The 17,271-nt window shown below is 39.7% G+C and overlaps 2 protein-coding genes across 6 annotated transcripts in view; both read right to left on the reverse strand.

Annotated features, from left to right (window-relative positions):
• Positions 1-409: 409 nt before the first annotated feature.
• Positions 410-10,053, reverse strand: rpia (ribose 5-phosphate isomerase A (ribose 5-phosphate epimerase)). The gene is made up of 9 exons (XM_034235327.1): positions 9,737-10,053; positions 8,845-8,905; positions 8,630-8,685; positions 7,307-7,366; positions 7,055-7,119; positions 6,908-6,976; positions 6,228-6,369; positions 4,636-4,735; positions 410-2,856 (listed from the first exon to the last, which is right to left on the reverse strand). The coding sequence occupies exons 1-9, from the start codon at positions 9,905-9,907 to the stop codon at positions 2,759-2,761; spliced, it is 822 nt and encodes a 273-aa protein (XP_034091218.1). The 5' UTR covers positions 9,908-10,053; the 3' UTR covers positions 410-2,758.
• A 1,684-nt stretch (positions 10,054-11,737) lies between these two features.
• Positions 11,738-17,271, reverse strand: part of slc4a11 (solute carrier family 4 member 11) — a 158,926-nt gene continuing 153,392 nt past the window's right edge. For all 5 annotated transcript variants that reach the window (XM_034235388.1, XM_034235384.1, XM_034235385.1 and 2 more), the window contains 2 exons: positions 16,990-17,159; positions 11,738-14,649 (listed from right to left, as the gene is read on the reverse strand). In XM_034235388.1, coding sequence (XP_034091279.1) covers positions 14,583-14,649; positions 16,990-17,159 — 237 coding nt within the window. In that variant the 3' untranslated portion in view covers positions 11,738-14,582. The remainder of the gene's footprint in view (positions 14,650-16,989; positions 17,160-17,271) is intronic.

The raw sequence follows: 17,271 nt of genomic DNA on the forward strand, positions 1-17,271 counted from the left end.
TTGTGATTTTATAAATAGGTATGACAGCTAGTTTCAGTTATTTTCAAAGTGTCATAAAGCATACACATCGTTGCTTAATGCATGTATGATGTTTTTTTACACAAGTTTTATTTCTGGGTGATATAGGCTTAAAATGTGAACCCAGTTTACCCTGAGTTGAGTGCAAAACACAGCTCTTGCATTTCTAGCACCCCCAAGTGACCATAAGGAAGAACGGCACCATAAAGATGTCCTGTCATTCTTGAGTTGCAGATATATTGAGTTTGCAATCAGTGTGCAAAGCTAAAACAAGTGGAGGTTTGACACCCAAATGACGATTATTTTCAATTGTGTTGCCAAGTTGTTCCACCACATCATGGTATTAACAGAATGATAGAGATTCATCAGAAATAAAAACAAAGAGGCATACTGTTATTATGTTTCTGTATTGCTTGACAAAGAAAATAAATTCACAGCCATATCATTATCACAGTCAATTGGTAAAGGAATAAGAGAAATGCTGGTGCAAACATATCCAACATGGTGTACAACCTGGAGCCAAACTGGGCCACAGATTATCTGTTCAGTTAATGTATCCTCAAATTCATTCACATCCATTTCACTGACGAGTAGAATTACACCAGAGTAACATTTGATGCCCCATATAGCATAGTTCTATAAAGACACGTAGCTTTGCCTGATTACATCATGTTAAATCTCTCAGAGCAGTATATACATAAACATACAAAAATAAAGTGTAAGGCAAAAGCAGAGTGAAAAGCTGCATTTCAAAATACATCATATGGAAATGAACATGACAAATTGGCACAATTTTCAAACAAATGATGCATGGTTGTACTGGACAGTAAAGTGTTTTCATTGGAAAGACAACTTCACCATTTTATTTTGAAGAAAAGGAATGATAAGCCGCTGAATATCTTTTGAGGGAAAGCGGATAGCAGTGTTTTTGAAATAAATTCAAAGTATTTTTTATTTTCAACTAAATGAAGCATTGATTCTAGATGGCCGTTAGTCCAACACCTTGATCAGCTACGTCAATAGATGTAGCGATTAAGTAATACAACCGGCTGTTCTATTGCTTTGGCGTGCCAAGGCACATCAAATGTGATTTTGTTGCCGTTGGTTTACATTTGAGCTCTATGATAACAATGTTAACTGCCCATCATCATTAGCTCAACATGTTGCACGTCCCTCTATAGCTATATTTAACATTAAGTTGATGGCACCAGACCTCCTGTGAGCAGATGGCTGATGTAAGGCATAAGAAATGTAACGTAACTGACATGCAGGCACGAGAAGAGCAAACAGAGTGAAGGGATGTACTGTACATGCACGCCATTCAGCGTGTGTTTGTTTAACAGAGAGGCTGCGGACTTTACCTCTGCTGACTGAAGTGTAAATGTACGGCTGTTAGAAGTCAGACCGAACTACAACTATTACTCAAACGTTCGTCACTCAGGAAATCAGACCATTAGTCCACGGCAGCAGTTGCTATTACACGTTTCAACAGCCAAGGAGAATAACTTCCAGATAATGAGCACGTACCACTCTGACCAGTGAAATAAACACATTTAAACAGAGGCAGAATCTGAAACCAGCTCTGGTAAACATCCCTTTAAGAAGGAATATCAGGTCACATCATGGTGTCGTTTTAAGGTGAAAATGTGCTTGTTATTTTACAGCCGTTTAACCTGCAGTGGTCCAGAAGTCTCAAATAAGTACAACTCCTAGAGAGGATGATGAGTACAGCTGGATGCCTAAGATGATTTTAAGAAAAACATATTCCAGACGTTAAAAAGGAAGTGCATGCCTTGAAAATAAAGAGGTGAATTCACGTTGTCCTTTGGTAGGTGGTTTTTCACCTTTCCTGTGCAGAGGTTCCCTGCCCTTTGACATCTTCTACTTAGAGAGTACCCGTTCTGTGTTACATCTGCCAAACCATGTGTTGAAATGTCTGTTAGAAGCAAGCGGCATCCACCTGCCTCTGCGTTGTAATGTGTTTTGGTGACACTGTATTGTGTCGCTAACACGATAATGAAATAATGGAAGCTTCATAGCTGCACCACAGGGCGTCCCTACATTACCAAAGAGCTCATGAATGTTTAGAGCTTTTTCGGTTCAAATTAATTACTGAAATTCATTTAATGAAAGAGTGTGACTTTTCAATGTTGTGGGTAAGAGTTCATATTACTCTTTTTTTTAATCTAATTAAACAAAAAGACTTTAAGGCATATCAGCTTTCTGACTGATGACAATGCATCTACTGCATGCTAGCAGATGGCACATCGTTTGATGTAGGATTAGAAGCTCTTAAATGTAACTTTAAGAGCAGAATTACTTTAATAAGATTTATAATATAATCTCAAGGCACACCGTAGTTTCATTTTGCAGAGGTGCAATGACTCACCACAGCTCTGCAGACATCCAGTCAAACACGTTAATTACAGGAAGAGTCAATAGTGAGAACAGAAGGCCAAACAAATAACATATAATCAATAATCAGAAGCACTTCATTTGACTCACCAGGCACTTTAAAGCTCAGTGTCAGAAGCACCACTTGCTGGATGAGAAAGACCAAGTGTTCTGAGGTGTGTGTGTGTGTGTGTGTGTGTGTGTGTGTGAAAGTTTAGTCCAGTTCTGCAGGAGGAGCAGCTCAGTCCAAACACTGAGAGCGGCTCTAAATTATAACCACGGCACTTGTGGGTAAAGTGAGGTCGTTCTAGCGGAGGGTCGACACTAGTGAAAGAGATCTAACCCCTCAGTTGACTGAAGGGTCTCGCACCTGCACAGTTCCATCCTCCATCCCAAAGTACGCTCGTTCCGCCATGCCGACGAAAAGCCCTGTCTCCACCACACCTGCAGAGGACACACACACACAGAGTCAAAACACAAACAACACTTTCCCCAGTCTTCCTTATGGATGCTTAGGTAGAATAGGACTTCATTCATATTAACGTCTTTGTTACAAGTCTCTTGCCAAGGAGTAGCTGCACACTTCCTGATGCGCAGTCATACTAGTGAGGTCCTAATTTGGTAAAAAGGAAATCATTCTTGCAGGAAAACTGTTTGCAACATGGACTGTATTTTCTGGAGTAACCAAATGTTTGTTACCGCCAAAAATATCCAACACAGTCCAACTCACATTCATTTAGATCAGGGGTTTTCAAAGTGTGGGAAGGTGAGCCTCCCCTCAGAGAACATAAGAACAGCCATGGCCCCCCTCCCAATTATTATTATTATTGTTGTTGTTGCTGCTATAATACAGGGGTATTCAATTGCATTTCAAAGAGGTCCAGTAAGAGAAAATGTCATTAAATGCTCCGTCTACCTTTCTCTTTTTTGAGCACGCCATTTGAAATGACTCCGACTGTTTCTCTCTTCTTGTCTCTTCTCTCTCATCTCTGTTGCCCCTTTCACACCAACGCATTTTCAGCTCCGGCTCGGAGCTGGAGCCTGAAAAGTACCGGTTTTTCCTGTTCACACCGCAGAGGCGCCGCCTCTTAGCTCCGGAATCCGGTTCACTTCCAGCTCCAAAAAATTGTCTGTCTAGAGGCAAGAGCTTCGGAGCTAAAGAGGCGGCGTCTCTTACGTCTCTCTTACGTCGAGGCGGGTTGAAGTAGATGCTGAAGACCACAAAGAAGTCTTGCATTTCGCATGTGATGTTTGTAAAGTTCCAAGTAAAGTCGTGCCTTGTAAAGTCGTCCGATGCCTTCCATTTCGTTTCGTAAGAGGATAACCAAAGCAAACAGCGCTTCAATACAATCGGCCATTGTTGTTGTTGTCGATGTGAGGGATTTCCGCGCGGTTTGGATTTTATGAAGCAGGCACGTAAACGGTGACGTCATGACGCAGCAGCGGCAGCTCTGGGCGGTGTGAACAGAGCGGGAGCAGAAGAGGGAAACCGGAGCTGAACCAGAAAAGCTCGGAGCTAGAAAGGGAAAAGCGCTGGTGTGAAAGCCGCATGCGTGTGTGTTTGAACTTTTTTAAACCTTTTTATCTTTATGTTTTAAACATATTTTTTAAACATTTTAAACATCGTGGATAAATCCTTATAGGCTCCCGGCAACACACTGAACGTCAACTTTGCCTCCTTATTACACTCAGCCCTACTTTAGTGGGAACAATGAGTCTGCGTCTTTGATGCGCACAGGCGGATGATGCGGGGATGCAATGTAGACAGGAATAAACGCAGATCATCCTCTGGCTGCAGCCTTGACCGTACTTGCTTTTGATCAAAGTCAATGCGGAAAACCCGCACTCACACAGGTAGGCGGAGGTGAAGGGAATGAGCACTTTTACAGCCCTTTTGGCGAGGTGGGGGAACTCGGTCTCCACAGACTCCAAAAGTGTGCAAGTGACACACGTTTTCTGCCAGACGCTGTCTCCTCTCTCACTTTAGGTAACTTCACTACAAATCGATCCATGTTGCCGCTCGCATAAAGTTAGCTGAAGTTAACTAGCTAGATTTCACTATTTCTCGTTATTTTTTTCTCACGCTGCGCCTCCCCTGAAGCTCTCTGGCGCCCCCCAGGGGAGGCGCGCATCACACTTTGAAACCTGCTGATCTAGATTGATAAAAGAGTACAATATGTATTTTAAACTTTCCCTTTGATAAACCAAGAGGCAGCTTCTCACCTGGGATCATCTTGATCGCCGTGTTCACTTCCTTCCAGTTCTCAGCGCGCTCAAACTTCCAGTCCAGGATGAAGTTACTGTTGTCAGTGACCACAGGACCCTGAGACACAAACACGACATGTTGGTTTATTTGTTTAAATTGTAAAGTAACACCATGAAGGCTGTGAGCAAAGTTCATAAGACAGGAATGTGTTTATAACACTAATAATCAAATGCACACACAACTAAAATGTTGTCATAAATAAGTATTCACGAGATTATACAGAGTGACTTAGTTCAACAAGAACACTTGTTTCTTTTAAAGCTGATTTTGTCCAGATCATTCCAGAGCCTTAATAAGCAGAGCTGACACATTCCTTCACCCTAAGCTTTCCAAAGGTTTTCCAGTTAGAAAAGCATCGCCGTGTGGCCTGACTTTTGTCTGTAGGTGATTGTGTAACTGTGAGGCTAATGTTGATTAGATAACACGTCTGTGATCATGGAGGCCGGGAATCATTAGCTCACAGACAGCTTCCAGCCTCAGCAGTCAGAAGGAATAACACAACCATGATGAACAGGAACAGACTCTGTCTCCTGCTGGATGTTGCTCATTTTAAGGACTGAGGACAAAGTAAATCATTAACTGTATACTCTACTGCAGCCTGTCAAAGAGGAGGCAGATACGGTGCATTTGTCATTTTGCTTTCAGCACAAACTTTCCTGAGGACATCACTTTCCACAGAAACCTTTCCTTAGATGTGCCCTGTGGCGGAGAACAAACAAGTGTATCTTACATTCAGGGTTTCAAAACACAAAAACATTTGCAAAGCCCATTATTTAAGCCTTTTAAAAGCATACATTCTTTATATCCACACGTAATAGCTTGCAGTCTTTTTATTGTCCACCTTTGCATCATATGTTTGGCACCGACCACCACTTATAGATTAGCCTGATAGTGTGAGGCCTTAGGTAGACATGCGAGTTACGACACTAGTGTGCACATGGGAGAAAAAGGCTCCAGAGTGCTACTAGAGGTCACACACTCCACAGGTAACTTCTCACACACGAGTGCAGGAGGGTGTATTAACATTTCGATCGGTTGGATGCCACACAATCAGATGCTGTTGGTACCTGTACATGTGGATAGATATGTAAATTGTAATCCCTGTCATTTTTGCTGTATGATGTCCTTTTGTTGTTCTGTTGTTTATGTTTTTATGTCTTCATGTGGAACCTACTGCTGCAGGTCTCCTTTGAAAAAGAGATCAATGATCTCAATGGGATTTTACCTGGATAAATAAAGGTTTTGAATTGAGATAGCGTTTTCTGCAAATAATCTGGTTTAGCACACACTGCAGTGATTGGACAGGCTAAGGTCCATTCCATCTCCTGCTAGAGGATAATAATGTTTTCTAGTTTTAGCGTCACCATCCACAAATAAATATTAACCTGGACCCTTGGATACCCACAAGCAAGAACCAGTGTGATAAAGATATCAGAAATGTACTAAAGGACAACCTGAAGAAAAGCTGTGAGTGAAAAGCAGAAACTGGAGGTCTCTGAAGAGAGCACAATAAGTGTTGGATAGAGAAGGGACAGAATCGTCCACTCACCGCTTTACTGACAGCCATCCGCAAGTTGGCCTCCCCTCCGAAGCGCTTGGCTATCGCCCTGGAGACGGGGACGTACGCCATGGGGATCACCTCGATGGGAACTCCCTTCTTCCACTGCTGGCCCAGAGCCTTGGAATCCTTCCTGGGGGGGGGGGGGGGGTAGAAAAAGGTAGAAATCACCATGAAACTTCTCCAACTGATGTTACATTGCGACAATATTTTCTTTTACTATAAGTTTTCTGATATTTGAAAATGCAAATTAAGCATTTTCTTATTAAATTATAATGTGCTAATATGATATATTAACGAAACTTTAATCTGAACATTGGATAAAAGCAGGTTCAAAAGTCTTCTTTCACTGTGTTGATGTGTTAAGCTCAAAGGTTTTTAAAGATGGATTTCTTGGATATCTCTTTACTCCATACATTGAAAATACTCTACAACATTACATTTTCAACATTCTTTGGACAAAAAAAAGTTATATAGATCAGGCTATACAAGATAAAAGTACAAATCTCTAAGTAAAAAAAGATATATTGCAGAATATAGATAGGAAGGAAACTGTAAAATATTGTGTTGTAAGTCCTAATAGTGTAAGGAAAAAATCTATTTAGAGAAAACAGCCTATACAGATATTTATAATATACTTCTTTTGTTGAGTTAAACTAGCAAATACAAACCTGTAGTCTGCAATGACGACGAAATGTTTAGCACAGCCGGCTACGATCTTCTCCTGAGTCAGACAGCCGCTGAGAGACAGAGGGCGAGAGTGAGACAGAAACCAGAGGAGAGGCTAAGTTCTGCTGCGTATATTAAACTGTACTCACCCTCCACCTTTTATCAGCGTCAGCTCTGCGTCCACCTCGTCTGCTCCGTCTATCGCCACGTCCAGCTGGGTGGGAGGAACGTCATGTATTACAGAAGACAACAAAGATCCACCGTTCAGGTAGTTCTTTGCATTTTCACAGAAATCCTTTTCAAAATGCTCCAATTCAAGCTGACAGGGTTTAAGCATTGACTTATTGTGGCCCTTTCCTCATTTCCATTTCTTTCAGATGTATTTATCGAACTCATCGTACCTCTGGGTGCCTGTCCAGATCCGACAGTGTGAGGCCGTGCTGCAGGATCAGCTGACGAGCCTGTGAGGGGAAATACAGAAGAAACAAAATGAGAAAACCAGGAGAAAGGAGACAACAATCCTGGTTTTCCTCTAACTTTCTCAAACTTAACGACAGTAAAAACCGAGGTTCTCCTCATTGGCACAAAACCCACCCTAACCAAACCTGACAGTTTCTCAATTACTATAGACAACTCTTCAGTCTCCCCCTCCCCTCAGGTTAAGAGTCTGGGTGTCATCCTCGACGGCACACTTTCATTCAAATCTCACATCAGTAATATCACTCGGTCTGCCTATTTCCATCTACGCAACATCAACCGCCTCCGGCCGTCCCTTAACCCTAAGACCACCGCCATTCTTGTTCACACCCTGGTCACTTCCCGCATCGACTACTGCAACTCCCTTCTCTTTGGTCTCCCTCTCAAATCCATCCACAGACTTCAACTGGTTCAGAACTCTGCCGCCCGCATCATCACCAGAACCTCCTCCATTAACCACATCTCTCCTGTTCTTCAGCAGCTTCACTGGCTCCCCGTCAAATCCTGTATCGTTTTTAAGATTCTGCTCCTCGCCTTTAAGGCCATCCATAACCTCACTCCTCTGTACCTCTCCGACCTCCTGCACATCAACACACCCATCCGCACACTCAGATCTTCTGCTTCCCTCAGCACCCCCCTTCCGTTTAACCACCATGGGGTCTAGAGCCTTCAGGCGCTCTGCACCCCGCCTCTGGAACTCCCTCCCACCTGACATCCGCAACACTGACTCTCTCCTCATTTTCAAATCACGCCTCAAAACATATCTCTTCACACTCGCATATCCACCCTGATCATTATCCATCACACATCCTCTGTTTTATTTATTTGATTTGTTGCATTGTCTTGTTTATGTTTCTTATGCTGGTGTTAGGTATTGTGTATCTTATGTTTTATGTGTTTGTACGGCGACCTTGAGAGCCTTGAAAGGCGCCTATATAAAATAAATGTATTATTATTATTAACAAGCTGCATTCAGATTTAGTATTTTTAAAGAACATGAAAACAGTCATTATTAATGTTGGAAATGTAAGTATGAATCTTCTATTGCAAATCCATGTGTATTCATCTTAGACAAAAAGAAAGTGTGTAGGTGTGTGTGTGTGTGTGTGTGTGTGGCAACAAAGCCACAATGTTACAGTACATGATGTTGACAAATACTGTGCATGCACCATTAAGCCACCAGGATGAAAATAATTAGATGTCATGTTGTTCTAGTCTTAGTAAGAGACTACATATCACACACCAACCTGGAAGGAGGTGGGCACACACACGATGTTCAGCTTCTCCTGACGCACTCTCTCAGCTGGAAGAAACCACACACAGTTAAAAAGAATAATGAAGGTGTTATATTGATACATTATAAACTTTAATATAACAGTGGTCAAGTTATTGTCTAAATAACTTGGGTGTTATTTTGAGACATCAGCTGCCTCCAGTATGACTTCATGATGGTTTTACTCACCTAGTCTGTCCACAGCATAGACGATGGTTGATCCACTGCCCACTCCAACCACTTGGTTGTTCTATTGGAGACAGAAAATACTCAAAATGATGCAACATTTCACAGCAGGCCGTGAGATAAACATGCTAGTCAATGTGTTGAAATGGAGCAGTAGCAATGGACACAATAAGAGGAACCGTGGAGTTTTAATATGAGGGGAAATTATGCTTTGAGGGTCATACAAGAACAAAACACCATGAACACATTCATGGTAAAGTCTGAAACAACTGCCTCAACAAATACAATTAGGTTAAAAGACAATACTTTTCTTATGGTTTCAAGGAATACAGTGTCACATGACCTACAAGATAGTATAGTAGTATAGTATAGTAGTATAGTATTCGTTTATTAGATGGGGATCTGTAGTGGATATTTTTTTATTTCACAACCTATTCCCACTCTTTCTACCAGCATTTCATTACCAGTAATGCATGGTCTATTTCCTGCTCCATTACATTTCCATTGGGCCATGTTTAATAGCAGTTTAAACGGCATGTATAATGTAAATTACATCAAACTAGCTTCTGTTTCTAATGTCAGCTCATATATTTCTGTCTGTCCATTAGTTAAAACTACACTGCCCGTCCTGCTATTAGCTAACACATGCTGTAACATACGGTTGATCTATTTAGTCCTTTGTTCCGCCGAACAAAGTTAGCCCACTATCCCGGAACAATCATGCATATGGGAGTAAGTTAGCAAGCTAGGCTACATTACCTGGTTGTATAGTAGCTAACTTTGCTAGCATGCAGCATATGAGAACTACACATGGCTCAGGTGGTGGAAACAACAAGCTAGCAGTCTGTGGACACATTTGGTGATATTAAAATATATTTTAGACAGTTAAATGTACCTGAACGTGGTTATCCACAGCAGCATAAGCGGCCAGTTTCTTCGCCTCCTCTGCCATGATGTGAGCGGACTGAGAGAGCAGACACACGTGTTTCCTCCTGCTGGATGCTGAAGAGAGAAATCCAGCTGCGATTTTACTGAACGAGGAGAACACACACCCCTGTAGTCTCATGACCCGGCCCACAACACACACACGCACACACAAACACACTCTCAGGCCCACAGACGTGCCCACATGTTGACAGGTTACTCCTCTGCAGTGCACCAAGACGTGAAGGGCAGACTGTTGATTTTGCTTTAAGCCCTGTTTCTGACAGCTGGTCACCTGTCTTAACTCTTATCATATGCCTCGTAGATCTGCGGTTATCTGCGCATGTGCAGCACGGCTCTTAGATAGAAAACTGGGCAAAACAATATAACTTCAGGATAACACTAGAGAACTGTGGGTTTTTTACAAGTGATATGGGATGGATATTGTTTTTTGGGGCAGTGCCTTTTATTTATTGGAACATTTGAAATACATAAGAGATTGACAAGAAAATAAGTTGAGGACACAAAAAAGACCAAAAAGAAAGCATTTGTGTATTTGACAAATGTTAAATTGAATTTGTATGATATTTTTTCTTTCCTTGTTTTACTTTATTTAAATATATTCAAGTTTGAATCGTCTTGAATGGTAATAGTGTAATATAAACAATGGCTTTAAATTGTTCATATACGTGGTGGCCAACATTTCCACAAAGTTGATGAAATAAGTGAACATTATATAATTCTGATCATACTGACGGAGATCTTACCTGAGTGTGGAGCTGAACATCTACAGTTGTCCTGATGGTGGCGCCAGAGGAACAGCCATGAAGTCACTATTATTTTTAATGGTGTATCCCTTTGGGAGCATGACTGAGCTGAGCAGTTTTTACAACTTTCATATCAGATTATGAGATTTCTTTAGTACAAAGTTGACAATTTGGCCTGAGGGTGGTGCAAGATTAAAGTGTCCAAAATAATTTTTTGAAGTTTTCTTCTTCCCTTAAGAGCTGGAAATGTATGCTATAAATTTCATCACAGTAAATCTGCCAATTAGTCTTAGATTTTTCTTGTGCACAACAAAGGGTGAAGTTGTAATTTTGATCTTTGGGATACATCAGAGAGAACTGGTGCAGCTACTATAATTATAGACCTCACCCATGAGTCATGTTTTTTTAATGGGATATGCAGAAAACCCCTTTCTTCATTAAAGTAAAAGGCAAAACTTTAAGTTTATCCTTTAAAAGGGATCTGTACAAAGCCTTTGCCTTAATGAAATTAAATAAAATGTGTATAAAATGTTGATTTATATCAGGAACTGATGGTGATCAAAGACTACAAACAGGAATGCCAGTATTTTTTGCATGAAGCAATGGTCGTGTTGAGTATCCCCACAACATATTGACAGTGGTGTAAAGTAACTAAGTACATTTACCTTAGTACTATACTTCTAGCTTGAATGTATTGTTACGGTATACTTCCAATACATCAAGACAAATATTTTACCTCTTACTGCACTCGATTTATTTGATAACTTGAGTTACTAATTAATTTACATAATCAAATCATTAATACAGTGTTATCAACAAATAATGTATGGTTTTCTATTATTTGAATTAAGATACACAGCTGTATATGCAATCACAGCCCAAACATTAACATTGTTTCCACCTATCAAATTATAGATTCAAATCCAGTCCAATAATGTAATATTATATATTATTCTGAAAGTGGCTGATCTGCATGATGAGTATACTTAGTTTCGGTACTCCACATTTATTTTGATGTCAATACTTTTATAATGTGACTTAAGTCATGGTTTGATCGCAGGACTTTAACTTGTAACAGAGTATTGTGCACTATAACTGATACTCTTACTTGCATAGATCTTTCTGCATGTTTATATTGTAAATTCACTCATTAGTACTTATCTGATGCCATGCTGGTCAAGGAGAAACACAAGGAAACAGCAACATTTACATCACTACTACTTTTTATTTGGCAAACAGCTTGAGATAGTTTCTCTTTTCAGTGTACTGTATATATATACTATAATAAACCAACACATTCTGTTTTATAACCATTTTTTCCCATTTTACATATTACAGCTTACAAATATAGCTGATCTTTTTGACAAAATTACAGTTTCTGTTCGACACCTAAATGATTATGCTATATAAAAACCCAAACATCTTACATTCATGATTAGAAAAAGTAGGCTATATGAAATCAGGAAAAGAAAAGCAAAAACACCACAGTACGCAATTTCAAACAAATCCAATCAGGAGGAGGGGAGTCAAGGTTTCACAAACGTCTGAATCTGAATATCACTCTGAATCTGAAGTCAGGCCCTCTGAGAGAAGTTTGCTGCTATTCCAAAAGCATCAGCACGGAGAAGATATCAAGGAACAACAACAATACTGTCACGTAAGAAGAAGAATGGTTAAATCTCTGTACTCTGTCCAAAGTTAGAAACTAATACCTTGCCGTGGATTATAATGGATACTTGATAAAAACTAAACTTTGCATTGCAAACTGTACATATTACTTCATACCTCACATCTCTCTCGCCAGAGCTGTTTTAAACCTTAATCCAAAGGATTATGCAAATGCTTCCGAGCTTTCCTTTCATGCCTTGCTATCTCGGCATGAGACATCTGCTTAAATTGGACATCTTTCTCACATCTGTAAGACAAAGTTGAACAGTGCAATAGGGAGCTGCCATTTGGACTTTGGGAAAGCAAGTAAACAGTAATAAAACCCAGCGCTGTGAATGCTTTGTTCACGGGCAAACTTTTGTTTTTCTCCTTGATGTTTGAAATAATTGAATCAGCACAGAGCAGTTTTATTATAGATGAACTAAAAGTCTTAAAAATGCAACTGTTGGCTTTTGTTTCACCACTTCCGCTGTGAAACCTGAATCTCACCAGTTTGTATACACAGTATTGCTGAATATTGAGCTGTTTGATTTGTTAGTCTTTTGGATACATGTCTATTAGCATTACATCGTATCAAAAACCCAGATTAGACATGCTTTAGGCTAAACAGTGTCTGCTAAAATAAATTGTCTTTTTTTTGTGTTTTATTTTTTGTACTGTAACAAGATAATCTTTCCAGACGTCTGGATTTTTTACATGACAACGTTTGCAAGCATTGATCTAATCATAACATCTAAATAGAAAACAAGACCAGATTATTCTAAAACTCATCTTTGAACACTTGTTCACAAAATAAAACAAAAATAGGATGCACTTTGTTTAATCCAAAGCTCACAAATAGTTTTTTTAAAGGTTTTTTGTAATCTTTTTATTTATTTTTTTACCTTTACCTGCCTTTCATCTTTACTACCGATGCACCAGAACGGTGTTGGACTTCGACATGAACTGGAATGACTTTGATGTGTAAACACAGCGGCACAGCCTGATGTAAGACAAGACGCTAAAATTCAACAATCAGTAACTGTGGATCAGGAATGTGAAGGAGCAAACAGAGAATTACAAACTACTTTCCGTTTCAGCTTAAACACAAACAATTTTCATTATTTTACTTAAAAGATAAACTGTCATAATGATAAATAAATATTTATATTTGTATATTGCCATAATATATTCTAATATATTCATAATTTGATAAAGATTTCACAATATAGTTTGGTTTGTGCTGTTGCTCTAAATAATTACAAAATATAATATATAACTGTGGAATTATTTTATTCAGCTGAGTAATTCCACCCAAAGCCGCATTCACATCGCTCTAACTTGTCGCCGGACATCACTCAAATTTGTCGCTGAACTTCGCTCTAACTTGTCGCCGGATATCGCTCGAAATTGTGTCCGAGCTTTTTATCTCGTTTAGCGCTGACCGTTCGACAAGAAACCAATCAGATGACAGCTGTATGTGGTGGTGCAAGCTAGCAGGGGACGCTACAATAAAAACTAAACCAACTAGTTGTTTTCAGCAAGACAAAGAGCTGATGTGAATGCAGCTTTAGAAATGAGGTTTCTGAAAGACCTGGCAAGAAGCTAGACGGATAAAGTAGCTTAGTAGTGTGGCTATGAGACACACACGTTCCTTTTACCTCCTTGATGAATGCTGCATTTTCTTGGAATGTCTTAGAAACTATAAGCACAAGTGTCCTTCATAGTAAAAAAGGGGGAATCACAGCTAAAAGGTGCAGGAATGTAACGGTTTTCACACTGCACAATGACAGAATTACAAAGGGTACACATTTACTTTGCAGTGGTTTGAATGCAGCGTTAATTCACCCACGGAAAAGTGTTTAAGTACTTAGCAACACAGTGTAAGCATGTAGAATGACGGTGTAAAAACACAATGCGAGTGTTCATGCTTACATTGTGCAAATACGCCTCTCTATAATGGCAGAATTGTTTAATAATTACACAGTATTAGTGAGTACTTGAAGCACTAACCCATAGCTTAACACACAGATGACTACACTCCAGTAAGGGTTTGGTACAATGTGGAGGAACATGGAGGTATATGTCACTGACAGGCTGACAGGGTCAAACAGAGGGGAAACAGGGTTCTGGACTTTCCTTTTTTTTTGGCAGAACTTTCCCAAAGAGAGGCTGTCCCACAGCTCCTCATCTCTCTTTCTCACATCACTTCCAATTTTCAAGTGCTTCACCTGCAAGAATGTTCTTATCAGATACAAAAATCAAAATAGTTGGTATCTCTCCTTTTTGCTTCCAAACAGTTTTGCATTGAAAAATATTTTTAAATCCGTATTTGTATTATTTTTTTTCCCTTCAAATTCCAGACGGTTTTCTTGTGGATCCAGAACTTGTCTCCAGCTGTCTCTACATGTGTTGGGCATCCATTATGTCCAAGTATTTGGCCTCAATGATATGAGGAAGCACGTTGTTCCTAAACACAGAGCAGACAGAATCAATGTCAGTCGTTTCTTGTTAGAGCAGCGCAGGGAGAGAAAACATGAGGAAACAAAAGCCCCAACCATCAGAATGTCAGATCTTATCTCACAAGATTTATCACTTTGCTCTCAGTAGTAGCAGAGAACAAGAGATAGGATCAGCGTTACAGTGGTGGCTGGTGTGTACTTTTGTTGTGTGCAGAAAGGCACTATAGGTCTGGAAACAAATGAGTCTTCACACTCAAAAAGTACTTTAAAGGGGCCCTATTATGCTAACTTTCAGGTTCATATTAGTATCTCTACTGTGACATGTCTCCATGCTTTAATGTTCAAAAGGTCTTTATTCTTCTCGTACTGCCTGTGCTGCAGCACCTCTTTTCACCCTCTGTCTGAAACCAGAGCCCAGTCTGCTCTGATTGGTTAGCTGGCCGGCTTTGTTGTGATTGGTCAACCGCTTGGAGATGTCCCACCCCTTAGCCTATCACGTTCAATGTGTTGGAGCGCTAGCCAATAGAAGCGCAAGTGTTACATAGTGATGTCACTATATTACAGAAGTAAACAAAGGAGTTAAATGTAGGTGTTTAAGGCAGGGAGTGGGGGTGTGTGGGAGAAAAACTCTCTCTGGAGGGATATTATCTCTTGCAGACTATTTACATGCACAAAACCTTTATAACACAGTACAGGAAAGTGAAAACCCAAAAAACTAAATGGGGCCTCTTTAAAAGTCTTCTTTTTAATGCAGTACAATTATGATTGTAGTTATTGTGGCATCAGAAAAGGCCAAACTGTGATCTCTGAATTAAAGTTGCTCAAGTCACTAATTTAACAAAGATAAAATGACCAAGTGTATGCAAATGGTTTTGTTGTGAAAGAATTATCACCACACTCTAAAGTCTAAATATAAGCAGCTAAAGAAGAAATATTCCCCTCAGGAGTTGGTTGGACCGATACAGGAAGGTGAATATTTTGACTTATATTCACCACAAACACAATTTCTAAATGAATGCTGATATTGCTCATTGTCTGCTAAATGTAAGGCAACTGTAAGCATAAGTTACAATATATCAGGTGTGTGTTTTAAGTGCACAACATAAAATAAGTACGATTTTAATTACCAAACAGTTAAACTCAATAATAGTTCAAGAGTATTTTGGAGAACAGAAGTCCCTCTGGTTGGATGTTCTCGTTATTTATTTGTACTTCTGTTGACATAATGGCTCTTCACTGAACAACTTTATAGCACTTTAATTGCAACCAATAAGCCATTCATAATTTGCAATAGATGTGATGTGTCCACTAGAAGAACAATGATACTCATTTAATCAGGCGTGCATACTGCTAAATATGGGCTTTCAAATAGAATAAAATGTGTGGAAACGTGTGTTAATGATGATTATTATCTGCATAACTAACATGCAGAAAATCACACCATATTGTCTCAAATATAGGAAAATACAGATGCTACTTTGCTTTACATTTGACAAGTTTTTCAAGACCAGAGCATCCTTTTTTATTGAAGGCATTCCGCTAGGAGTAAGGAAGAAGGAGAGTGTGGTGAATTATTCTGTGAGTTCACAAATAGCATATGTGATGCTGTTGGATGTATGGTGTGTATGTTTCCAGCTGAGACAACACGTACAGCATATATACATTTAATGAGAATTGTACAAAATAATTCATGAAAAATATGTGAAATGGTCTGAGGCTTCAGCTTCTTTAAAAAAGTATGACTTTTGACATTAAACTTAAGTTATATAAAAAGAAAATGTGACTAAAAATAAATGTACCTTTTAATTGAAAATAAATCTAAATTTGTATCGTCACCTTTATCGTCTCAAAAGGTGCTAGTGAGAAGGATTGGTTTAGTCCAGGGGTTCCCAACCTTTTTTCCCAAGAGCCCCCCCAAATTACTCCTGTTGAGGCCTGGCGCCCCCCAGGTTGGGAACCACTGGTTTAGTCAAAGATAGGTACATCCACATTTTTCTGAGGATGAAATCATCCAGACTGAGGTCAGACAGCACTTGTTAAAAATGTGCTGCTGAATCCTTCCATCATTGTTTAAAGTACTTAAAGTAGTAAGTAAAAAACTATTTTCTAACAATGTTCCTGATAAATAATCCTGAGGCTCACTGGCAGTGAATGTTGGGGATTACTTTAGTCGTTGTTTGTTTGTGTTATTTTTTCTCTTTGTACATACCATCAGTACAGACCACCGTCTCATTTGTATGCATATATGTTGCTAAATGACAAACACTGTTTATGCATTGTCGAAACACAATACAAATATTTTTGATCAGAAAAAACGATTTTCTGGGCCAAAATGGCCGAGGTCGTACCTGATTGGAATCAACATGATCATGAGCAGAGGGAAGATCATCTTCATGTACGGGATGGGGTACATGCCGAACGTGCAAAGCACCAGCAGCTGCATCATCTGCAGGAAGGTGAAGTAGTGGATCTTCCTCTGGGGCACTTTGCGGATGTAGTGGGTCGGAGGGTAGGAGGTCTGTAGGAGGAGAGGATCGGGAGAGATTCATATTCAAACTGTTCTCATGTCTCCTGCTGTCTTAAAGAAACGACTCAGGGAAGAGGACGGCCCACACACCTACAAGAAGTGC

The sequence above is a fragment of the Gymnodraco acuticeps genome, unplaced genomic scaffold (genome assembly GCF_902827175.1).
Source record: "Gymnodraco acuticeps unplaced genomic scaffold, fGymAcu1.1, whole genome shotgun sequence".
In the NCBI taxonomy this organism is placed as follows: domain Eukaryota; kingdom Metazoa; phylum Chordata; class Actinopteri; order Perciformes; family Bathydraconidae; genus Gymnodraco; species Gymnodraco acuticeps.